The sequence below is a fragment of the Stegostoma tigrinum genome, chromosome 1 (assembly GCF_030684315.1).
Source record: "Stegostoma tigrinum isolate sSteTig4 chromosome 1, sSteTig4.hap1, whole genome shotgun sequence".
NCBI classification, from domain to species: Eukaryota; Metazoa; Chordata; class Chondrichthyes; order Orectolobiformes; family Stegostomatidae; genus Stegostoma; species Stegostoma tigrinum.
The window spans coordinates 83,787,441-83,814,390 of NC_081354.1; the positions used below are offsets into that span (position 1 = coordinate 83,787,441).

Consider the following 26,950-nt stretch of genomic DNA (forward strand, 5'->3'; position numbering starts at 1 on the left):
AGAACTATTGATTAGAGGGGCGCCAGGGATCGCTCAGCAGGATTGACATTGACTGGGATTGGTATCCAGTGATGCCCCACTACAGCAATACTACATGCTGCATGCATGTTTGATATAGCTGTTCACGGTTTTGTAGCATACCTGCCTGTCGTACTGCAGGAGCACTTGCTTGCCTTTCACCAAGGCTAGAGGCGCTTGGGCCAGGTTTATCCTCAGGTGCACATCTCTGGCCAGGAATTTGTGGAGGAAATACCTCAGCGCCTTCTGACTGTGGTATTTCCTCATTTGGCCCCTTAATCTCTGCATGATTCTGGAATTGAGGGGTTGGTTTATGAGGAGAGACTGAGTAGATTGGGATTATATTCATAGGAATTCAGAAGATTGAGGGGGGATCTTATAGAATCATATAAAATTATGAAGGGAATAGATAAGATAGAAGTAGAGAGGATGTTCCCAATGGCAGGTGAAGCTAGGACAAGAGGGCATAGCCTCAAGATTAGAGGGAGCAGATTTGGGACTGAATTGAGAAGGAACTTCTTCACCCAGAGGGTTGTTAATCTAGGGAATTCCTTACCCAGTGAAGTAGTTGATGCTACTTCAGTAAACGCTTTTAAAGCTAAGGTAGATTTTTTTTGAACAATAAAGGAATTGAGGGATACGGTGAGAGCGTGGGTAAGTGGATCTGAGTCCACGAAAAGATCAGCCATGATTTTATTGAATGGCAGAGCAGGCTCGAAGGGCCGAATAGCCTACTCCTGCTCCTGGTTCTTATATTCTTATGAAGAGTGTTGCCTCTCTATTCTTCCTTGCAAAATGCCTCTCAAAAACAATGCAAGACATTTTCACTTTAGGCCAATCACACGTGTACTTTTGTAACTTTCCTTGCATATTTAAAATATCAGCTGCCAAAGATTCATTTAGGCCACAGTGAAGTGCAGGCAAGTTTGAAAAATGGCAGATTATCCACACCTGTAATGGGTGTAACAGCAGCAGTGTTGTACAGTCCCAGTTTGTTGTCAGATATTCCTCCTCTTTAGAAATCTTTCTCCATGGTTATCTAGCAGAAGACTTTAAGACCTCCTTCAGACAAACTGATGTGGTGTAGGAAACTTACAAATTCTGACATAAAAATGATAGTCTTTACTTTTATAACATAAGATGTACAAGTAATCCCAAATAGCTTCACTTGCCCCATCCATTCTTTAGACTCTTCCCTTACAGCAGTTTCTACGAAGGTCAACTTTATGTGGTGTTGGTTCTGAAAGCATTAAAGTTGGAAACTGCCTTGAGCTCGCCCACTCTGTCATGCAGCCATGGTGGAAAATCAGGAGTCCATCTTGAGATTCCAATGGGATCGGAAGAATTAAGCCACAAACAGCTGGAATGTGCAGAATAACTTTGAAATCAACACCATTTGGGTGTTGGGTCAAAATCCCTTTTTTATGACTTTAGCTATTACTTGGCCAAAGTACTTTTTAAGAGAAAATAATTTAACAGAGTTTAAGTGATAATTTGTAGTTTGGGTGCTGGTTATAGATGTTGGTGTGCTCGCTGAACTGGGAGGTTTGATAGCCGGTGTTTCGTCCCCTTACTTGGTGACATCCTTAGTGCTGTGGACCCTCCTGTGAAGCGTCGTTGTCTTGTGTCAGTTTGAATTTATATGGGTTTTTGTTTTGCTGCTTCCGGCTATGTGTTGAAATGTATGTTCAATTAGACCCAATGTGTTTGTTGATGCAGTCCGCAGATGAATGCCAAGCCTCCAATAATTCCTCTGTCCTCTGTTTGGCTTGTCCAATGGTTAAGTGTCCCAGTTGAAAGTGGTTTTTCTTGTCTGTGTGTATTGAAACCAAGGACATCTGGTCACGTCGTTTCATTGCTAGCTGGTGTTTGCAGATGCAGGTTGCCAGTTGTCTGCCTGTTTGTCCCACGTAGTGTTTTGTACAGTCTCCACATGGTATCTTGTAAACCACATTTGTCCTATTCATGGTGTATGTTGGGTCTTTAACCCTTGTCAGTTGCTATCTTAGTGTGGCTGCCGGTTTGTGTGCTGCCATGATTCCTAGCAGTCTGGCTGTCAGTTCTGAGATTTTTTTAAAATATAGGGTATGGTGGTTGTTGTTTTGGGTTTTGGTGTGTCCTGGTTGTGTTGCCTGTTGATTAAACATCTGTGGATGAAACTGCGGGTATCAATTCCTGGTAAGGACCTTTTGTAGCGGTCTTCCTTCTGCAGATCGGGTGTGCTGCAGTATGTAGTGGCCCTTTTGAACAGGGTCCTAATGGAGCTCTTCTTGTGAGAGTTGGGATGGTTGCTGTGATAGTTGAAGACCTGGTCAGTATGTGTGGATTGCCTGTATACTTTTTATTGATGGCTTACATCATTCGATAGAAACCTAGCCAAAGAAACTATATCCAACCTACTAAATGAAAACAGCCAACAGAACGTGGAACAAATCCACAAACCCTGCATACTCATAAACTACTGGACTTGTGCTTAACAACATATGTATTGACTGGGACTCACTTAGTGCTTGGGACTCGGATGGGGCGGAGTTTGTAAGGAGCATCCAGGAGGGCTTCTTGAAACAGTATGTAGATAGTCCAACTATGAAAGGGGCTCTACTGGACCTAGTATTGGGGAATGAGCCAGGCCAGGTGGTTTACACTTCAGTAGGGGAGCAGCTTCGGAATGGTGATCACAATTCAGTAAGCTTTAACATACTTATTGGATAAAGATGTGTAGTTGTCAGGTGATGGTGCTAAATTGGGGGAAGGCTAAGTAGAACAATATTAGATAGGAATGGAAGAATGTAGATTGGAGGCATTTGTTGGAGGGCAAATCAACATCTGGTCGGTGTTACAGTTTCAAGTGTAAGTTGCTGGGAACTCAGGATCGGCACATTCCTGTAAAATTCAGGGAACCTTGGGTAATGAGAGATATTGTAAGCCTAATTAAAGAGAAAGGAAGCATTTATCAAGACTAAGAGGCTAGGAACACATGAAGCAAGGTGAAGTGCAAGGAAAGTCAAAAAAAAACTTAAGCAAGGAATCAGGAGGGCTAAAAGGAGTCATGAAAAATCATTGACCAACAGGATTAAGGAAAATCCCAAGGCTTTTTATACATATATAAAGAAAGAGCCAGAGGGTTGGCCCACTCAAGTTCAGGGAAGGGAATTTGTGTGGAGCTAGAGGAAACGGGCGAGGTATTAAACAAGTACTTTGTGTCAGTATTCACCATAGAGAAGGACTTGGTGGATGATGAGTCTGGGGAAGGGTGTGTGTATAGCGTGGGTCATGTTGAGATCAAAAGAGCAGCGGTATTGGGGGTCTTGAAAAACATTAAGATAGACAAGTCCCCAAGGCCTGATGGAATAATACTCCAGAATAATGAGAGGCAAGTGAGGAAATTGCTGGAGCCTTGAGGGAAATCTTTGTATCTTCACCGGCTACAGGGGAGGTTCCAGAGGATTGGAGAATAGCTGATACTGTTCCTTCATTTGAGAGAAGTGACAAGGATAATCCAGCTAATTACAGGCCGTATGTCAGTGGTAGGGAACTTATTGGAGAAGATTCTTCAAGGCAGGATTTACTATCACCTGGAAATGAGTGGGTGTATTGGTGAAAAGCAACTTGGTTTTGTGAAGCAGAGGTCATGTTTCACTAACTTGGTTGAGTCTTTTGAGGAAGTGATGTGGAGGGCTGTGACTTGTGGTGTTTTTGGGGGTCAATGTTGGGACCTTTGCTGTTTGTAATATATGTAAATGATTTGGAGGTGAATGTAACTGGTCTGATTAGTAAGTTTGCTGATGACACAAAGGTTGGTGGAATTGCAGATAGCGACGAGGACAATCAAAGGATACAGCTAGATTTGGATTGGTTGGTGACTTGGACAGAGAGATGGCAGATGGAGTTTAATCTGAAAAAATGAGGTAATACAGTTTGGAAGGTCTAATCCAGATGGAAAGTATACAGAATATGGCAGAACCCTTAAGCGTACTGATAGGAAGGAGGATCTGGATGTACAGGTACAGTGGCAATGCAGATGGAAAGGGTGCTCAACAAGGCATATGGCATGCTTGCATTCATCAGTCAGGGCATTGAGTTTAAAAATTGGCAGGTCATGTTGTAGCTTATAGAACCTTAGACTGCAATTGGAATATTGTGTTCAATTCTGGTCGCCACACTACCAGAAGGATATGGTGGTTTGGAGGAGGGTACAGAAAAGATTTACCAGCACGTTGTCTGGTCTGGAGCACATTAGCTATGAGGAAAGGTCGGAGAAACTTGGGTTGTTGGCACTGGAACTATGGAGGTTGAGGGGTGCTCTAATAGAGGTCTATTTATGAAGAGCATGGATAGACTGGATAGTCAGAAGCTTTTTCCCAGGGTGCAAGAGTCTGTTACCATGGGCCATGGGTTTACAGTGTGAGGGGCAAGGTTTAAAGGTGATGTATGAGGCAAGGTTTTTTTTAAACAGAGGGTGGTGGGTGCTTGGAACTCACTGCCAAGGGAGTAGTGGAAGCAGATATGATAGTGACTTTTAAAGAGCATCTTGACAAATATATGAATAGGATTTGAGTAGAGTGATACAGTCCCTGGAAGGATAGGGGGTTTTAGTTGTGATGGGCAGGATGTCGGTGCAGGCTTGGAGGGCTGGAGGGCCTGCTCCTGTGCTGTAATACTCTTCGTTCTTTGAACACACTTTACATTCAATGGCAAGATATGTCAGCAGATCAACTGAACTCCCTTGGGCTCATCCGTCTCCAGACTGGTAGCTGACAAACCCCTCCCACAGATCCAACCCAAGCTCTGGATCAGATATATGGACAACATTTTTGTAATGATGCAAAAGGACAGTAATTGAGACCACCCACTGACTTATCAACACCATACTCTCGGGTATCAAATTTGCAAGAAAGAAGAAAACAATAATTCCCATTCCTGGGTGTGATGGTGGAAAAAGAATGGTGACTCCACTACAAAAGTATACAGGCAATCCACACATACTGACCAGGTCTTCAACTATGGGAGCTGCATTCAAACCCTTTCAAAAGGGCCATTACACACTGCAGCACACCAGATCTGCAGAAGGAAGACCTCTACAAAGTCTTTACCAGGAATAGATACCCTGCAGTTTTATCCACAGATGTTTAACCAACAGGCAACACACCCAGGGCACCCCAAAACAATTTTTCAAGCCCTCAGAAGGGTCACTGGACCCAAAAACATTAAACATTTTCTCTCCATAAATGCTGCCAGACCTGCTGAGTTTCTTTAGTAATTTGTTGTTGAAGATGAGAAGCTAGATTGGTGAGAATGGGCACATTGGCAGTACTGAAAACAATCCATTTCAGGATAGGATCTGAGGTTTGGAAGTGGGTAATGGTTATGGAAGATGATAATCAGCCTCTAAAATTGTTAAGTTTGATATTGAGCCCTGAAGATGATAAGATCCCGAAACAGAAGATGAGGTTTTGGAGAAGCAACATATCAAAAAATGACCCTGAGCTTCCAGTCGCCTGTCACTCTAACACCATGTTCTCTGGACAATATCTTTGTCTCTGGCTGGCCACAGTGCTCCAGTGAGATTCACAGCAAACTGGTGGAACAGCAGCTCATTTTTCACTTAGGGACACAATAGCCTTCAGGATTCAACACAGTTTAACAATTTTAGAGCATGAGCACCTTCACCCCTGGTTCTGCCAAGACATTGATTACTTTACAGTAAAGCCATTTTCATTTTTTTTAATATCCAGAAGTACTCTTACACACAACTGTTTTCCTGATCACCAAATCACCTATGATGTTTTTTCTGCCTAAGTACTACCAGTAAATCACCTGTTTTCCAACTGAATAATTTACATGCAAAGCCCATTAGAGCAACAATCTATTTTCAACTACTCATAATCCCCTTTATCACATAACTAGATTCTCCTCTTCCCCAATTTACTATCAACATTCCCAATGTCTTTCTCTTTTTCTCTCTGGGATCTCTCTCCACCTATCCAATCACCCCCACGCCATCATCATAAATACAATTTTTTTTAACCAAAACACTGATGAAAAAGCAGAACACAGAGTGCAATGAAACCTGAATACAATGAAACCTGAATTTTTTTAAAAAAAACATCATTCAGAGGATGTGAGGGTTGCTGCCAGGGTCAGCTTTTAATAGTCTACTGCTCACTGTTGGAATCTTGTCATTGCAATTTTCGCACAAACTTCACACACATGATTTTTGGTCTTGCTTGTGTGAACAGACAGCACTAGTATATTCTAATGAGGATGCATTATACACCATGGAGCAAGTTAATTCCATAAAAGATAATGTCCTCTTGCCCATCTGTCAGTAGCTTAAGGATCCATGGAGAAAAGATGTAGAAGGATAGAGAAATGTTTTTCATTTTTTTAGAAAAAAGGAAAAAACATGCATTATCTATCTCAGAGGTAGTAAGAACTGCCGATGTTGGAGATAACACAGTGGTGTACTTGAGGAGCCGCAAAGCAAACTGTCTTTGGAGGATTGGATGTTGTGTTGATGCCTACTTCTGAAGAAATTGGATTATTGGAAATTGAAGAATATGCAGGGTAACAGGGAAAAACAGTGGGAGTAGGTGAGTTGTTGTCTCAAACAGGCAACACATATGACCTTTTGCCCTAACTTTGTGATTCCGTAAATGCCATTTTAGATTTGCCCACTGTAATCAGCTTGCAGAAATAGTTCACCACAGTCCCAAAAATTGTGAAAATACACATTCCATGAACTTGAAGAATCCTCCCTCAGCATCTATCTACTGTTAAATCAGCCACAGCAAGGCTCCATATTCTCAGCTCACATTTCTCCTGCATCCAAAACTCATCCCTTGGCCAACATCATGTAAGCTGATCCTTGGGCTCAGTTTTACAGTGGCATGTCTTACAAGATGCAAGGGATTATATAGACCAGAGGTCCTGTGGTTACATTCACCAAGTTTTTCAAAAATGGCTTTAATGCTAAAATATTGCTTGATCAAAGCCCAATTTAGTAGTTTTAAGACTGTTCAAAATTCCATGAAGCATCCCACAAACAACTATTCCATTAAGTCTAAGGCTGTATGGAACAGCAGTTTGAAAAAAATAAAATCAGCTGTATTCTATATAGTTTTTTTAAAAATTGCTGTTTGCATCATTTGTCTTATGTAAGTGGACACACTGAGCACTTGTTTTTTGGCACTAATAGCACATTGGTTAGAAAATCAAGTTACTGAAGTTTAATTAAATTATGTGCAATATTTTGTGAAAGCAGGCCAAAATCTTACAAGTAGCGATTTCCTCTGCTTTCCCAGCCACTTTTCTTTCATGGACTATGCCCTTCACTGGTAAGCTAGAATTCATTTCAAGAGCAACCAGCAATTGACAACGTGTGGCTTGCTAGACCATTTCACAGGACAGTTAAGAGTCAACCACATTGCTGCATGTCTGATGTTATATGCAGGCCAAACCAGCAAAGGACAAAAAAGAACTTCCCTAAATGGCACTAATGAACTTACAGCATTTGGTGATAACTCTCAGTCTCAGTATTGGTGTTCAGATTTATTAACTGACTTTATTCCAACACCAACATGGTGAAAGTTGAATCTACATCACCAGTGATTAGCTGGACCTTTGGATTACTAGGCCAGTGACATTACCTGTGAACCACTAGCTGAGTGGGAAAAATGGAAATTTACTTTGGAGGGTTTTGCCAAAGTTAGAGTGGGAGATTGGAGAATCTTATAGAAGTTAGTGATATCTGTACTTTAATAGAACATGACAATAAAATAGATCTTCTGGTTTTAGGTAGATGTAAACCAATGTCCTAAGAAATACATGTCGACCAGTTCATTTGATTATGTTTTTCATTTGCAAAGCACCTCAAAAATAACATGTTTTTGTCTAACTATCGCAGGCGTGGTTTGCTTTTCAAAGGCCCATTTGTACTTAATTTCACTTGAAATAGCAACAAAGCATAGCAAAGATAAAAATTCTGATGGCCAGTTTTATAGCTCAAAGTTCCATGAAGTTCTGTACAAAAGCCTGGTTATCCCCAAAAATCCAGGAACAGGAAAGACCTATTATTTCAGGAAATCAGGGAAGTGCTATTGTGTATATTAAAACTCCTGTGAAAAATTAGTTACAGATAAGCATAGAAATAAATCTAATATTTTGGCATTAAAATTGTACCTCTGGTTAGCATAAATTAAAGTGCATGCAAAATTCCAATTAACAATTGCACAAGTTACCCTGGAGTAGCTTAGGAAGGGACAAATAAATGAACCATCATCAGAAGTCCCATCTAAAATTAAGATCACTGAGCACTGTTATTAGTTGACTTCATGTGGGAGTATTCGGATCAAAAATCTATGGCATTAGGATGTAGCTGCTAAATACTAAAGATGTAAACCACAAAAACGTTAGTTCTGATACCTGAAGTGACAATGTGAAAACTATCCAGAGTGAAGGTGGCTTATCAAAATGGTCTACCTCAAACATCAGCCAATTTAAAAAAAAGGGTTTCAGGCTTGCTTTATTTAATCTGATATTATTTACAGAGTCAAACATCTTATATAATGACATTTAAAATAAGATACTTGCTAAAATATATAAAAATATTTTGCAGTGCACATACATATTTGTCAAATATTTCACTTTAGGAATTTCTTTTGGTAATAGTAGTAAGTACACTGAAAGTAGCACCAAGATAAATAAGATAGCAGATTTTCTTCAGAAGCTTTCACAGTTTAAAGATGTACCCAAGTAGCCCAAAAGGGAAAATCAATTCATAAAAAAGCATGGCACAGCACATAGATTCTATGTCATGTAAAATGACTTATTTTCTTGCCCAAGAAAAATAAACACTCCCTTTGTAAGCACAAGAACATTTAACAATGATATGAAAGATAAAGAGAGCCATTCTTCACTTTGAATCTATTTCATCATTTGATTAAATTTATAATTTCCTGAAACTTTGTTCCAATAATGATAGTTGATAAATTATAAGTTAATTCTGATGAAATACATATGAAGCTGTTTAGAATTTAAATTTGCCATTCTTAGTTTTCATGTAACAACCTAATGCTACGTAAAAACCAATGAAGAAATCATTGATTTGAAATGTTAACACCACTTCATGCCACAGATGCTGCCAGACCAGCTGTATATTTCCAACATTGTTGTTATTTTCGATTTCCAGCACCCACAATATTTTGCTATTTTAAATAAATTACCATAAGAATACCAAGGTAAAATTAAGAACCAAGGTAGAATTATGGGATGAAATACTGAGCATTAGTTTCTGAAACATCCAATGTTTGACACTGGGAGATATGATCATTAATGTGGCCTTCTCTAATGTGGAAATTGAATTTACCTTAAAAATTTTCTAATCATACCTAGTCCAAATAAAAGGAAATATATCGCACCCAAAATAGGTTTATTCACATGACCTTTATGGCCTCACCTTTTCATCTGTCAAAGTCTGCTCTTTGCATCCCGTACCTTTACAGGAAGAGCAATTTTTTCTCTATCAACTTTACCAAAATAGGTACTTGAGAACTTTTATTAGGTTATGTCAAGCTTTTTATTTTCCAAGGAGAACAATCCTAACTTGTCCAATTTCTCATCATAACTGTAGTCCTTCATCTTTGGCCTCTAAATTTTGCCTGAATGTCATGCCTAGAATTGTCCATAGTATTCCATTGGCAAAATATGGATCTGGGTGGCAATGGCTAATAGTATAATCGCTGGACTGTTAATCCAGAGACCCTTATAATATGCTGGGAACTTGGGTTTGAATCCCATCATGAATTTGAATTCAATAAATAATAAAAAAATCTGCAATTAAGTCTAATAGTGACCATGAATGGCAGGAAAACTCATCTATTTCACTAAAGCCCTTTCGGGAAGGAAAATGCCATCCTTACCTGGTCTGGCCTACATGTGACTCCAGGCCCACAGCAACATGGTTGATTCTTAACTGCCCTCTGAGCAATTAGGGATGTGCAATAAATGCTGGCCTAGTCATATCCTCATCCTGACAGTGAATTAGAAAAAAAAATACAAAAGTCTATGCTCACCCACATGACAAATTGCTGAACAGACAGAAATCTGGCTAGAAAAATGGTGGGGGGGGGGGGGGGGGGGGCGCGGAAAAAAGACAAAGAACAGGAGTATAAAATATTTAAGATGAGAGCTATGTAGAAAGCACTGCTCCACAAAGACCAATGCTGAGGTCATTGTAATTCACATTATACATTAATAGGTTGGCCTTAAAATATCAAAACCAGATTATATCAAACAGGGATTATATATGGAGAAAGAAAAGAATACAAATCATCAGAAGACTTATGACTGGGCAGTTAAGCAGCAAATCAAAATTAACAATAATAAATACAAGGTGCACGCTGGTACAAGAGGTGGAATTAACCACCACACTTTAAAATAAACAGCAAAAGGAGTCTAGGGATGCTGGTAAATGAATTCTTAAAAGCAACATAGGTGGTCAGGTCAGCAAAGAAAGAGGAAAAGAGAACTTCTAGCTTTGAGATTTTTTTTCTGAAGAAGGGCCCCAACCCTAAACGTCAACTTTCCTGCTCCTCTGATGCTGCCTCCAGATCTACACTGCTATTGAGGACTTTTAGCTTTAGCTGTTTTGAATTTCAGTTTAGATAAGTTAAAACTTGTATAGAACCCAAGTTCTTGATGTACTGTGCAGAATTCTGATTTCCATATTATGAACATAGTTGAGAAGTGCTGGAGAAAATGCAAAAAAAAACGATTAGGATGGCACCAGAATGCAAAGTTTGCAGCCATGGAGAAAAATTAAACAGGTTAGGGCCTTGGAAAACATGACTGGATTAGACAAGTTAGACTGGACAGGATATTTCTATTTGTGGGTGAGAATCTAAAACTAGGGCGCAAGTACAAAACAGTAACTGCTATATGGTTAGAATGTGAAACTTGGACTCAAGTGATTAAAGGAAATAGCATAAGTGCTTTTAAAAGGAAACTGAGATGAAGAGGAATTTCATGAGGTTGGCAAATCTGTGGAATTATTGCTTTGGAAGGCCGTGGAGGCTGAAACACAGAATGCCTTTAAAACAGATATGGGTGGATTCTTGATTAGCAAAGGGGGTCAGGGGATAGGGTCAAGGACTACAGGGAGAAGGCAGGAGAATGAAATTGAGAAACACATCAGCCATGATTGAATGGCAGAGCAGACTTGGTGGGATAAATGGCCTACATCTGTTCTGACATCTTATGGCCTTATTAGCCGATTCCTGGGATGGCACGATTGACATATTGAGGGGTACTGGACGAGTTAGGGCTATATTTATAGTCTGTCATTCTTCTAAACTCCAATCTCATAAAAAAACAATGAAATCCTAACAGATCTGGACAGGGTGAACATAGGAAGGATGTTGCTGATGATCAGGGAGTCCAGAACCACGGTTTATAACCTAGGGATTATCAGCTAGGCTATTTAGGAATGAGTTCAGAAATTTCTTCACCCAGAGAATGGTAAGCCTGTATATTTATCTGACAAAGATGGCAGAGACCAAAACACTGAATGATTTCAAGAGGTTAGAAGTAGTTCTCAAGTCTAAAGGGATCAAAGGGTAAGGGGAGAAAGCAGTAACTGGAAATTATTAAATGATAAGCCATAATCATATTAAATAGTAGAGCTAGCTTGAAGGATCAAACATCCTTCGACTCATTTTCTATATTTCTAATACCAAACAGTATTGAGAACAGCAACAATTTGTTAGGGGGAGGTAATATAATGATTTCACATATCTCACATTAACTTGGAAACTTAAAACAAGTATCCTTAAGCAGGCTCATCTATTGGTTAACTGATCTGTAAACTGCCACTCATTTTGGATTTACAGACCACTACTAGGACTGTTGGTCAGAAACACAAAGGACCTATGATCATAAGTATGTCACTAAACTCAGTATTAGCTATGCAGGTCAGAAAAGCCCAATTTTCACATGTTCTATATAAATACTACTGCAACTAACAAATTATCTTGATTGGGGAGAAGGGGGTTAATATCATTTGATTACTCTTCACTGACTCTGGTGTTAAGGAATACATTCATATAGTTTCACACTTCCCACATCTTGATCGTGATCATGCTTTAGCACTCAATCAAAACTTAAACAGACAAGGTACCTGAGAGAGTGTGAACGCGGGATTCAATGCCCTTAAGAGGCCAGATGATCCTGAGGAATGAGGTTAAGATCCCTTCGAAAAACTATTTTGAAAAAGGAATATATTGATGACATTAAGGCTATTCATGCCAGTGGAATTTGCAGGAGAAAAAGTGTGATTAAATATTAACGGGGGTTGAATTTGGGGAGCTTAGGTTAAGTTACCCACCAACAATTCTTGCGTTCCAAATGTTCATAACGAATAAAACAGTGTGCAAGTGGAATATCCAATTTTGTAGGAACATTAAACTGAATGAGAAATCAAAACGATGTGTAAAAAGTGGCAGAATTCAGACTTCTACAAAATCAAGCAATTAAACAAATGCATGACAAACAGCGGTTAAATTAAAGTAGTTTCAAGCAGATCAAAATATTTGGATACAATAATTAAACACTGACATTTTTCAGATTGCAAGTCAGATCATCTGTTATGTTGGATAGACAGATTTATCATGGCTTCTATATAAAGCACTACTGAAATCATGTTTCAGAGACAGTAGAAACTGCAGGGTCTAGGCCCGAAACATCAGCCTTCCTGCTCCTCTGATGCTGCTTGGCTGCTGTGTTCATCCAGCTCTACACCTTGGTATTTCAGATTCACCAGCATCTGCAGGTCCTACAATCTCATACTCTGGATACTATTTTTTTGTTGTACAATACTGGCTGGCCCTTTTTTACAAAAAGGATTTATATCCCAGTCACAAAAGTGGACAGTAGTTCACAAAATGAAGCAAAGAATACTTGAATGCATAAATATGTTACAGTAAACATACTCGCCAGAGAGGGAGTGCAAAGGTTCATTTCTAGGTGGCAGGCTTGTTGAATGAGGAGGTTAGGTTGATTAGGTCCATATTCAATGGAGTTTAGAAGAATGAGATGGGGTCCACTGAAATGTATAAAACTCTGTCAGAAACTGAATACATTGATGATACTGTCTTTGGTGATGGTGAGACTGTGGAACAAAGATCACAACTTCAGTATATGGAATAGGCCATTTAAAACAGAGATGAAGAGAAACTTCTTCACCCAGAAACTGCTGAACCTGTGGAATTCTCCATCACATCAGGCTAACAAGAACAAATTGCTGAATATATTGAAGAAATACATAGATTTCTAGAAGTAGAAATGGGAGTATGGCATTGAGATAGTTAGCCAAGATGATATTAAGTGTCAAGATTCAGCTATTGTCTATCTTTACAGAAATTATTTCAAGAAACCTACAATGTAATTTCACTATGATACAGGGTTATAGAAAATTGTGAACAAAAATAAAAGATGAAACTTTCTTTTTCATTTTACAACCCAAAAAACTCATTCTAGTTAAGATAATGCCGTACAATTTCAAATTTCTAAACATTAATACAGTTGACAGGGCAATGAATAAGCAAGGTGCACGCAGCTGTAAAAATAAAAATCCTAATAGAGAAATGCTGCACTCCAGGTAATCACATTCAGAATAGTAACACATTACCACAGGGCACTTCTATCCAGACTTAAGTTAACTGGAAACAAAATACAAGTTTTATTTTCCCTGAGTTAAATGTCACTGAGGAAGTGCACTTGGAAAAATATGCTGTTGTGTGTATTTGGATCACGATGATACGATAATGGCCAGTTTCTCAAGTCTGTGACCAAATAATTGCTGACGACTTGTAACAGAAAGCTTCAGGTACCATTGCAGTCTACATTTATTGTATCAATGGACACCTCCACCCCCAACAAAAGGTTTAGACTAGACCATCACTTAACTGATTGAGGTAGTTATTACTCCTGCATCAATAGGTGTTTCCACAAAAACACAATTTAAATTGTTTAAAATTTTGAAAGTTCACCAATTACTCATTAAGGATACAAATTTATAAAAAAATTACAATGTAATATACATCAAAAGTGAATAAAGTATAAAGTACAATTACTGAAGTGCTATGGTTTTCAAAAGCATGGATAATGAAAATACATCATGCTCCATCATTCCTCTTCCAAAAATGTCATATAAACCTTTACTGCATTGCGACCTTCAAATGTGCTGTGCTTGGTGCAAATAAATTCCAAACAGAAGAGCTCATTAAAAAAAAGAATATTTAGACAATTAATGCTTTTGTTGTAAAGTACATTGAGATCTAGTAGTAACCTAAGAGAAATGTTGAACTGTAGATTTAACCAGTTCTTACAAGACAGAACAAAATAAGAGTAAAGAATGTTTACAAAAAAGTATTAGTGCAACCTCTGATATCTACAACATTGTTCACACAGCTTCAGGTTTTGGATACAAAGCAGCAAATACAAGTGTTATTGCTACATACATTCAACCTGAATCAGTAGGCTGAATATCAAGGCACTAATGTGACGCTGAGTGAGATAAAGTTTTCTTCTTAAAATTCTCAATTTATGACAGGTTGTGCCAAGCCTTGGTAGGAACTGATGCATTGTTTTATTTCAGTCATCCATTGTTACGGTATAATCCTGCATCAACTCGAGTTTCCTATATGCAAAAATTGAAAAAATTAACTTCCAAAATATCTCCTCACAAATTCTCCTATGTCATTTAAGCATTTCAAGCCTAACAATGGGAATTTTTAATTCTTCAAATGGCATTGACATTAACATGGTTAAACCAGATGGGAAATAAGGACTTTTAAAAAATAAACTGCACCATGATTGATTTCACCATACCCAGCAACTCAGTATGAGTAACTGTTTGTTTCATTTGATGAGAAAAACAAAAAAAGGTGTGACAAAATGCAAAAAATTGGATTTTCTCTGACAACTAATCACGTTCTTAAAGAGTTTTCAAGTGCTTGATTTGTTAACTCCCTCAGTGCTTTTGTTTAATGAACCTGACAACTGATTTCTTTTGTTAGATGCTCTCAACTAGTCTACAATTGAAGTACAGTTGCGGGTATGTTTGTCACTATGATAATAATATACTTAGTGGTAATTTCTGGACAACAGGAGGTGGAAAAGCACATAGGAATAAATGTTGCTAAGGTCCCTGGACCTGACAGCCTGCTTCATAGGGTTTTAAAATAAGTGGCTACATCTTTTTGCAATCTTCCAGAAATCCCTAGAATCTGGAAATGTTCCAATGGATTGGTAAACTCAAAATGTAACGCCACTATTACAGAAAGGAGGGGCAGAAAACATGGAACTATATACCAGTTAGTCTAATATCTACCACTGATGAAACAGTGCGATCCAGTGGAACAGAGAAAAACATAACCATATTGGCTCTGCCCGACTGTATGAAAAGGAAATCACATTTGACAAATTTCTTTTTGGGATGTAACAAACAAGGTAAATAAAAGAAAAATCATGTAATGTCTCTGGACTTGCAAAACGCATTTGATAAGGTGTCACTTTAAAGCATACTACTCAAGGTAAGAACCCGTGGTATTGGGGGATAATAGGAGCTTGAACAGAGAATTGGCTAATGCATGTGAAATATTCAGGTACACTAGACTTCCTCCTTGTATGAGCCTTTATTCATTGTAGTTTAGAAGAATGAGAGATGACCTTATTGAAATACAATATCTTAAAGGGGACTTGTGGATTTCTGGAAGATTATTGCTCATGGGAGGGACACTAAAACTAGGACGTAGTTTGAAATTAAGAGATCTCACTTTTAGAAACTGAAACAAGTAGTGTTCTCCAAGGGCAAGTTCTGTTAGTTTGTGAAATTTTCAGATTCACAAACTACAAGCAGTGGTGTGAGACAGGGATTAGTCCTGGAACTTTAACTATATACAATCTATATTAGTAACTTGAATAAAGCAACCAAGAACATTCTTGCCAAAGTTTGCTGATAATGAAAAGATAGGTAGGAAAACAGGTTGAGGAACAAGTCACAATGTTAGTTGTTCCTTAAATGCATTGGCATTCTTCACGTCAATTACTCCCTATGATGATGGGCTCACATTCATGGGTGCAAGACGGCTATGATAAATTGGAAATGTCGCTCAAAGGAAGGACAGTAACTAGGCCATGGCAGACATTTAAGAACAGCATGCTGTGAAACTGCAACAATTGTTCATTCCTGTCTGGCACACAAATAGAAGGGAAAGGTAGCCCAACCATGGCTAACAAGGGGAACTATGCAGGATTAGATACAAAGGAGGGACATACAAATAGGCTAAAAATAGCAGACTCAGGGACTGGGAGCAGATCATACTTCAAAGGGGTGCAGAAAGATTGATTAAGATGGGGAAAATACAGTAATGAACAAGCTTCTGGGGAAAATATAGAAGCTTTTACAATCATTTTGTAAGTATGTGAAGTGAAAAAAGTAGTCAGGATGAATGCAGGTCCATTACAGTCAGAGGCAGAAGAGTATACTGGTGAAACAAAGAGTTGGCAGTCCAATGGAATACACATTTTAGTTATGTCTTCACAAAGCTCAGTGGTTAGCACTGCTGCCTCATAGCACCAGGATCTTAGACAATCGCCAAGGGTGGAATTGAACCTATGTCAAGTTTGCACATTCACCCAGTTTGTGTTTTCTGAGAGCATTCCGGCGTCCTCCCATAGTCTAAAGATATGTGGGTTAGGTGGATTGGCCACGATAAATTGTCCAGTTTGTCCACAGATATGCAAGTTAGGTGAATTAGCCTTGGGAAATGCAGGACTGCAGGGATAGGGTTAAGGGAGGTGGGTCTGAGTGGTATGCTCTTCAGAGGGTTGGTGTGGATTTGATGGGCTGAATGCCTACTTCCACACTGTACTGATTCTATGATTCTAGTACATAGAACATTTCTGAAAATGTTGGGGAAGTAGGAGTCTAGCAAGAGTGAGGAATGAAAGGAAATCAGTCAGTGAAGTGTTGGAGAAATTGAGTCCCCAGGGCTCAATAATCCATATCTGAGAAAACCCAAGCGGCCCTCGAAATAGTGGACGAATGGATGGTCATCCTAAGAGATGTGACAAACTTTCGAATAGCTCCTATAGATTAGCAGCTAACACCACTACTAGTAAAAGAAATTTTTAAAAACTATCCTAGAATTCTACAGCAATTAGCCTGACATTGGTAGTAGAGGAGTGGTAGAGGCCATTATAAAATGAGCAGGGTACTTGAGAAACAGCAACAGGATCAAAATGAACATTAATGTATAAAAGGGAAATCAAATCTACTGTAAATTTCCAATCGCGTAGAGTTGACAAAGGGGAGCTAGTGAATGTGGTTTATTTGAACTTTCAGAAAGCTTTGGTAAGATCCCATACAAGAGATTGACAAGTAAAGCATGTGGAATTGAGGATAATGTGCTGACATAGATGTAGAATTAGTTGGCAGACAGATAATAAAGAATAACAATAAGTAGGGCCCCCCCCCCCCCCCTCCACAGTTGCACCCAGTGACTAGAGAGTACTGCAGAGATCACTGCTTGGCCCCCAGCTATTCACAATATGTATGAATGATTTAGATGAGGGAGCTAAAATGTAATACGCCATGTCTGCAGATGACAGAAAACTAAGTGAAATGGTGATCTGTGAGGAGGATGCAGAGATGCTTCAATGAGATTGAGACAAATTGGGTGAATTAGTAAGTGCATTGGAGATGAAGTACATGGTAACAAAAAACAGGGAGGCAGATTATCTAAATAGTTATAAACAGAGAGGAGAGTGTGCAACGAGACCTGGGTGTCCTTGTATATCAGTTGCTGTAAGCAAGTATGTAGATATAGCAGGCAGAGAAGGCACAGGGTACATTGGACTTTGTAGCAAGAGAAGCAGAAATGATTTGTTGTAAAATTTCACAGGCCTTGGTTAGACCACAATTGGAGTGCAGTTTTGGTCTCCTTATCTGAGTAAGAATGCTCTAGCTATAAGGCAGATTTATTTTTGAGATGGCAAGACTGATGTATGAAAGACGACTGGGCTGGTTGGATTGTTGGCAAAAAAAAACCTCCCTTAATTTTGGAGAGTCAATTGCATCAAATATGCATTCCATGGCATCTTTTCCATGAAAGAGTTGATTCAAAAGTTTTTTTTTTAAACATAAAAAAGGATTTTAACAGTTGAAGCCTCAGGAGCTGCAAATTACACTTTGTGATCTTGTCTCAGTATAACTTTCTGTACACAGAAACCATATCAATTAACCAAGGATAAGCATTTAAAATTTAACCAATTGAGACACCAATGGGACAGTTACATAAATGTGTTATCTCACAATAGAGGAATACTGACTAATATTCTTGTGTGCCCCATTGGTTTTCCAACAAGTTTGTTATTGCCTCATTTCTCAAAAAGCTTTCATCAAGCTTTGGGATGTTCATCTTAGGAACAGAAAACACAAAGAAAAGGCCATTTTGCACTGCAAGGCCACAATTCAATATCATTTGTGACTTAACTTTACATCTGTTAATAACCTTTGAAAGATTTTTATAGTCAATTTCAGTTATAAAATTAATTAAGCAATAATTGTCATTCATATAGAGTACAAACTTATCACTGTGTAAAGTAATACTTCCTAATCTCACTCCTGCAAGGCCTCTCTATCTTTTAGAACATGACTCTTCAGTCTAGATGCTGTAATTAAAAGAAATAGTTCCTTCCAATCTATCCTACTAGTAGCTTCTAACAGCTGCAGAAACTTGATCAAATCACCTCATCACTGTTAACAGAATAAACTTAGTTTGTTGAATCTCACTTTGTAGTGTGACCCTTGGAGTTGAGGTATTATTCCAGTAATACTCAATGCTAACTCCCACATCAATATATTTTAAAGTGTGGTACCCAGATGAGTTGTGATCTCCAGGTCTAATCTAATAAGTGTTGACATGTGGTAGGGGCAGGTTACATTTAATACAGTCAGATACAGTGTAAAGCCCCCTTTACTCTGCTCAAAAAGAAATGTGTGCAATATCCACATTGGGCCAGGGTGGGCTTTTTGTTTCCCATGACAGCCATCACATAGTAGTGCCAATTTTGGCACTATGCCCATAAATAACTGCCTTAAGGCAGCCCATATCTACTGAATCAGAAGTCAGAAGACTTCCATCTCATTCTGAACAGGATTTTAACCCAGAAGTTATGGCTAACCAACTCCAGCCCAGGTTAGACAGAAAATTTCAGACAAGTGAAAGAATGTTTGCCGAAATTATTTAATATAAATAGATATGGCTTCATTGGTCTTAACTGGCCATACAGAAAATGCATGCACACAGAATAATGGCAAAGTGCCAGTGGATAAAACATTACTACATCTTAGGGTGCAGTAGTTTTTTTATACTAGCTTTTCATTTCACTTCACTGAATCAGGGTCATAACTACAGACTTCAATAAATAAAAGGTAGAGGTAGAATGGCTGAGGTTTCAATTGTTCTGCAACGATGAATTATTGAAAAATGGATTACCCTTACCTATTTGAAACTGTAATTGATTATATGGTAGTCTTTGTTCAACAGATGATCGTCTCAGCCTCTTCACTGTTGCTGCAGTTGTACTCACATCTTGGCATCTTTTCCTTTTCCCTGCATTACTCTTCACTATTTCTGCATTTTCCTTTTGTGATTTATTTTCTTTGACTGGGTTACTGTTGCTACTCAATGAAGGAAAGTGATCGCTGTCAATGTGGCAGGGCATTGACCATTTGCTGGGAAAGTGCTGAACTTTTTTAGATGGCAAACTGCTTAATCCAGTCTCATTACTTGTCCTTTCTTTGTGCTTTCTCTTCCCTTTCAGTTCATATAAAGTAGGACCTGTAGAGTGTGAGCTTTGTGTTTCAAATGCATTAACTTCACCACAAGAATCATTATGTTCTTCAGTGTACCTCTGAAGGTTACTTGTGCCTTTAGTATCAGATAATCTATTTTTGGACTGCTGCCAGGCATCATAATTTCTAAAATGGCTCTGTTCCAGAGAGTTTATCTTTCTTAGAAATACCCTACACTCTTTAAAATTGCCCAGTTTCCAGTTTGCATTTTGGAAAGTGGTTTTGTGTTGCCCCTCCAGAACTGACTCTTGTTCTGAATCTTCTGCTAAGGATTCAAATTTTTCAGTTCTTTTGCATTTGGGGTAGTTTGTTGAATTTAAGTTCTGTACGGTGGCACAGTCAGATAAACCAACATCTACGCTATTTACAGGTTTAAGTTTATCTTTGCTTTCATTTTCCTTTCGACTGGCCATTAATACTGGCTCTCCTTCAGGTGGAAAGCTATTAATTTCAAGCTCAGTTTTCTTACTGTTTTTGCTGACTGCTGTTTTCATGGTGCTTGGCTTAAGATTTTGGTACTGTGGATTTCCACTTACACATTTCCAAACAGATTTCCACTGTTCATACTGAACTCTACGATGCTGTGACAATTCTTTGTGGCTTGAATGTTGTGGTTTACAGCAAAGTCGTAAAAGCTTCCTTCTGTCTTTACAGACTTTTAAATTGGACATTCTGCTTGAAGGAGGGAAGTGCGTTCTTGGTTTTACAGGAGATTCTAGTGCAAATTTTTTAAGGTGCTTTTTTAAATGCTCCGCTTGAGGATTCGAACAAGTATTAACTTGACTTCCTGCTGTTAAAACTCCATTAGCATTCAGAACTTCAATAGGATCACGTGCATTCTCTTTTCTTACAATAGATAATGAATGAGTTTCTGTTGTTTGCATGAACCATGCACAAATTTTATCCATATTACAATTTTTCTGAAACAACATTTGGACTGGAGAAACTTGAACATGCTTATCGTCACCCACAATCACCACAGATTTAGTTACTCTATCTAAGTGACCTGGGTATTTTCTTTTGTCAGAATTATTCAATTCTGCAGGATCAACAGGCAGCCAACCATGGTTGACCAGTTCAAATTGTTTGTCAAGTTCTTCCTGCAAAGTTTGTTTTGAAATGGAGGTGTGCCACCATTTCAGTGAAGCGCTTGACACAAAAATGGGATCTGCTGATAGTTCCGAACTACAGCCAAATTCAGCTACTTCATTTGTGGTTTCCTCTTTCTTATTCACTGATGGAAGATTTGAGGTGATGTTTTCAGATACAATAGTAATATCCAAATTTCTGTTTTTAGCAAGTTCATTCCCTGGTTTGTTTAAAAGCACTTTCCGAGATTTGTGTACCAAAGCATTACTTTGAGAAAATGAACTGGAGCTTGCGAAAGAATGCAGGAAGTGTAGAGATGGTTTTTTGAGTCTAACAGAATGTCTCAAGGGTAGGACAGATTTTGCTTTCTTGTCACCAAGACTATCCTTTGAGCTTATTCCACAATCATTTTGTATTATTGCAGATGATTCACCATCTTCGTTTGATGCATCTACAGACAATTTATTTGACGGTGAATACTCTTGGACCAATGGAGGTAATACACTATTAATACTGACTTTTCTTTCCTGAGGTGATACTGCATCAACAGTTACTGATATACCTGAAATTTTAACTTTTGCAGGGCGCCCAGGCTTTCGCTGTCCACTGTTAGAAGTTTTAAGAGCAGTCGGCTTACTATTTGGACAAATAGCATTGCCACTGCTGTGAAGCAAAACAGTTTTATCTTTAATGGGTCTCACTAAATCAAATCGATTTTCACCTTGGGTCACAGATGCAGAACTAGGAGGCTTACCAAAAAATTCCTCTGCAGACCCCTGCACCATTTCTTCTATTTGTTTCTCAGAAGTTTGATTTAAATCACTCTTAGTAGCATTAATGACAATTTTATCATTCTTGGACACAAACCTTCTGAACCGTCTCGATCTTCCATAGACAACTGTAATTCTAATATTGCGGCTATCATCTGTGGAAGATAAACGTAATGTACTGACTTTTCCAGTATCTGGAGCTTCAGCTGTGCATTCAACAGGTTCAGGCAGTTCTATTTTAGGTTTAGGTGGTCTGCCCTTTGGCCTTTTAATCTGTTTTTCCACAGGTGGGCCTAGTTTTTTGGGACGACCAGGCTTGCGTTTTAGAATAGATTCGTCTATTTCCTTTGGAGTTGCTGCCAATTCTATTATTTGATCGGTAATTTCAACTGCAGCTTTTCTTGTAAAACTGTTGGAACGAAATGCAGAACTATTATAACTACAGGTTTCCATTTCAACATTACAATTAACTTCCTCACAGGCAGGTGAACTTTCTGAACAACTCTGCAAACATTCTGCTGCATGACTACTTTCAGCTACTGAATTTGGGAAATATTCCACTGTATCACCACTTTTAGGACATGGGTTTGGGAAATATTCTGGCGTGTTACTACTTTCAGCGGTGAATGAATTACTTTCCTCTGGTGTTTTAAGAAGAACATCAAGATCAAGGTTTGAAATACAGCTGGTTGTGTCAATCTTAGAAGAGTTTACAGACTTCAGCGTATATTTAATTCCTTTTTCACTACTTATTTTAGACAGAAACATTAGTTTTATGGGGCTGTTGTAGCTACTTGGACAATTCTGACCTGTTTTATTTGTAGAATTAGTATTCTCAAAAACTGAGCATTCACAAGCTGCACGTTGTAGACCATCAGGCTTGCCAACAAATTCCTCGGCAGAGTCTTTTTGCTGCAATGGGGAAATTACACTCAGGTAGTCACTGCCTAAAAGTGAATTAGACTCAAGCATATTTGCAGCTCCGGATTCAGGTGAACCGGACAGTAAATGGTTTACTGCATTCTCCAAAATTCCATGCTTATCGACAAATTTTGAGTAATCCTTAGTGCAAAAATTAATACAAATATCAGATTGTGCAGGGCCATTACATTCCATGGAACAAACTGCTTCCACTGGGTCAGTGCTCAACACTGTAGTTGTCTTTTGTATTTTATTGTTACATTGATCCACAAGTTCATTTGGTACCACCTCAGGTATATTAGGCTTATTTCCACGATTTTCATTGCTTATGCTATTTTTGCCCTTTATAAGTTCAGACTGACTAGAAGTGGATACTTCTAAGCTTTCAGTCACTTCATATACAATTATATTGTCCTGTCCATTGAGTAGCTCTTGCTTCATGGGGCTGTCAGTGTTAGACATTTCACTAGCACTACCCTCATAGCCCAGATCAGGTTTTTTTGCCTTAACAGGTTTACGCTGGGGATTTTCTGAAAAACAAGCAGCATAAAACATTTTTCTAGGCTCAGTAATGTATATAGAAAACCTTTCTGGTGGCAGAATATTTCGTTTGGCCCTGCCAATATTTGACATACAATCTATCTTCTCAGAATTTTGCAAGACCACAGGCACATCTTTATAACCAGGATCGACTACCAAGTTATCAGTGCTATCACTGGGAGTTTCGACATCCATTTCAGTTACCTCAAGAATGTTGAACAGATCCAAGTCTGAACTCTCTGGTGAATTTATGCATTCTGTCACATCTCTTGATCCACCCGATACATGCTCTTCAGATAAACTCTTGAATTCAGTTTTGCACTGATCATGGAAACCACCACAATATTTATTTAAGTTGTTCACACTTTGGAAATCTTCACTGATGGGTGAATATTCTCTGGCTAGTGAGCACGCATCTCTAGTGCTGCTCCTTGCTAGCCGCTTTCCAAATTTTTCAGATGCCGATTTCTTACTTGAAAAAAGCTGGTCAAGATTTGCAAGGTCCCTCTTTATTTGCACTGTTTGACGTCGAGACAATGGAGAATCTGGAGAGTTGTGCAGAGCAATTAATGTTTCTTGACGTTTCCGAAAACGTGTTTGAATTATTCGGTTTTCCTCATGCTGCCTAAGTAACTCCATTAGGCTATAATCGCTGACCTTTGCTTTGTGTAGCAAAGTGGCTGCAATTTCTCTCAACTTAAAACTACCATTACTGCCTTGGTAAGAATCATTGTTGAAGAGATCAGCCAAAATTTGGCCATCATCTGTTGTTTCTATTGTTTTCAACTTTTCATTTATTCGTTCCATTACCTCCTGAAAAGAAGCAGAATTTTCACCTTTTTCCAGATCATTCTCAGAATCTGATGATCTACTAATTTCACCAACTGCCACAAACCCATCTATTCCTTCCTCGAATTTTTCTGCAAATTTTGACTTGTGTGTTTGGCCTGAGACTACTGGGTCATAATCCTTTTCCTCTTCTGGTGAAAGAGAGGGAGGGTGAGTAATGGCAAGCTCAATACTATCAGCATTGAAAGCTGAAGCAGTTTTGCTCATTTCATCAATTTCAAATTCATCAGTTCTTACTGGTGATAAAGGTGGAGGGGATGGACTTCGTGGTTTACTATAATCTGTGACATTACCTGGGAAGGCTGAAGATTTTGGTGTTTCTATGCTGCAAGTTTCTTCATCTGGAGGTTCACTGCAAGCTTGAATGGTACTTTCTTCAGCATTAGTGCATCCAGACAAATGTTTATAAGACCCAGTACAAATTTGGTAGATATTGCTTCTGTTACACTGTTTGCAAACTCCATTACTTATTATGGTGAGACAGCCATGAGTTCCTTTTTTGCATGATAAACAACGTAGGTTTCTTAAGCAGCAAGAAACCCATGGAAAAGGAACTTTCTCTACAGTTTGCAAGGTGCAATTTTCACACCATTGGAATCTATTACAGTTATATAATCCCTCAGATATTTTATTTTCATTGAAGTCAGATGAGGAACTTTTAAATTGTGTAATTCTTTGATCTCTGTATTGCACATTGGAAGAGTCTCTCTCTTGGATTAGACACTTAAGCATTGTAGTCAGAAGTTTCCGATGATTAGGGCATAAAGTAGATAAAATTTCATTTAATGCTTCATGATTTATGTAGCCAGTTTTCTCAGCTGAGTTGGACACCACTCCTGCATCAGTTTCCTTCTTAAAACTGCAAAAATAAATAAAACACATCATTACAATATTCCTTCTAGCAAGGTTACAATTAATAATGATGGCAAAATTGTTTAAATACAATCACTAAAGATATTACATCAAAACCTCAAACGTTCAAAATCAGCTCCTGGAAGAAGAGATGATCACTTGTGAAATGAGCGCTCGCATTTGACACAATACTGTGCCAAAATCTTTACATATACATAGGCATATCCTACAAAAAAGGCATATCATAACTACAGCATTTTTCTCAGATATTAGTTATTTGTATATGAAGGGGGCACAATTGCCAGCTCCATGAAGTTGTCCTGCATTATTAAAGACTATCATCAAACTGGGCAAATTCAGAGAACAAGTGCATTCATTGAGTTTTTGACATCTAGAAAAATGTTAATAATTTATTCAGTAAAAGTTTCTCAACATGATGCTTGATATGCATTAAACATGACTATAGGACATGAAATTAAGTCAAAGTTTTAGATCATTCTAAACAAACTTACAACATTACATTAATTTTCACAGTTATAATAATTTGCTGGATCTTGCTTCCATTTTTGTGCACGTTGGTACAAAGGTGCAATCCATGCAAATTATTAACCCAGTTATTCTGCAGCATGGTAAAAATTAAGAAAGAAATTTGAAAAATGTCTGAGAAATACCATCATAGATTAAACTAATACTCAATTTTCATTCAAATTAGATCCCATTCTTTCTTGAAACAAGAACTTTCAATAACATTTAACCTTTACAAAACAGGTTTTGATAGCAATGAAGAACACAGATGACTGCAATCCTTGCTGAAAAATTTCTTGGATTGCTAATCTGTAGGAATTGAATGAATTGTACCCACTATTGTAAACAGTTTTATATCTCAGAACAACCAACAATATGCATATACAGCCTGATTAATGACCAGTTTGTGATGTCGGCCAAATCAACGCACTATTATTGTTGCAGTTACCACCAGTCAATAAAAAAATTCTATTCAAGTAACTGATTATCTTCTAAAGGATTCAGCATAAAAATTCTTATGAGAACTATAGCATTAAATCACACTGAACTAACCATATGCTGGAAAATAAATTTTAAAAACATTCCAAGTTTACAAATATATCCTGCTTCAATGCAGCAGAAAAAGAGTGATCCAGATAAACTTACAGTTTTGATCCCTAGTTCACTTTAACCAACCGAAGAATATAGGTTGCCTTCTAACCCAGCCATTAAAGTGACATTTGTATTCTCAATTCTATTTCTTCACATTTAACTTGCAGTCCTAATTTAGATCCAAGCTATGCGGACATGGACAACAGCAGTTCAAAGTGGCAGCTCACCACCACATGCGCAGGGGCAACTGGAGATGGCAATGCCCATGTCCCATCAGTGAATAAAAAAAAAAGAGTATCCAACTACGAAACTCATTCATTGTAAATAAAGCTGATGAACTTTCAATTTGCAGCCTTGCAGTTTCAGGGAAGGAGATGATCAATGGAAGTATCTGCCTTTTAAAATATTAAATAACACAAGACTAAGCTATGTATTTTGCAATTCTAATGCATGACCCAATTCCATAATATCACATCTTTAATACTTTACACAAAAATACTGGCATTAAATCATTCATAGATACATTGTTGCTTAATCCATCTGCACGCAAATGGAAAAATGTGCCCTGCACGGTCAGTTCATTGGCAATAAATCAGAATTATTGCCAGATAAAAACAATTATTGTAGGAAACCAATAAACCATGCCAAGTACCAGGATTAAAATAATGGGAAAAATGATCTAGAGAGTGAGACACACCTTTTGGCAAGTTGCACTAAACAAAATCATACTTTATTCTGGAGATTGTAATACATGATTGGACGCCCCAAAGAAGGTCTAGATCAGAAATACACCAGTTTCTCAATATTCTGAAACACTACTTGGGCGGCATTTATTCACTTGATCCAAGCAACTTTCAGAATTATTTTAGTACAGTTC

At 38.2% G+C, this 26,950-nt stretch overlaps 1 protein-coding gene across 16 annotated transcripts in view; it reads right to left on the minus strand.

Annotated features, from left to right (window-relative positions):
* Positions 1 to 8,541: 8,541 nt before the first annotated feature.
* The window catches only part of lcorl (ligand dependent nuclear receptor corepressor-like), a 122,547-nt gene continuing 104,138 nt past the window's right edge, over positions 8,542 to 26,950 (minus strand). For 11 of the 16 annotated variants that reach the window (XM_048528139.2, XM_048528130.2, XM_048528156.2 and 8 more), the window contains 2 exons: positions 19,584 to 24,964; positions 8,543 to 14,713 (listed from right to left, as the gene is read on the minus strand). In XM_048528139.2, the coding sequence (XP_048384096.1) occupies positions 14,700 to 14,713; positions 19,584 to 24,964 (5,395 nt within the window). In that variant the 3' untranslated portion in view covers positions 8,543 to 14,699. Of the gene's footprint in view, positions 14,714 to 19,583; positions 24,965 to 26,950 lie in introns of those variants that run through there. The other 5 variants (XM_048528287.2, XM_048528277.2, XM_048528192.2 and 2 more) reach the window with 4 other exon arrangements.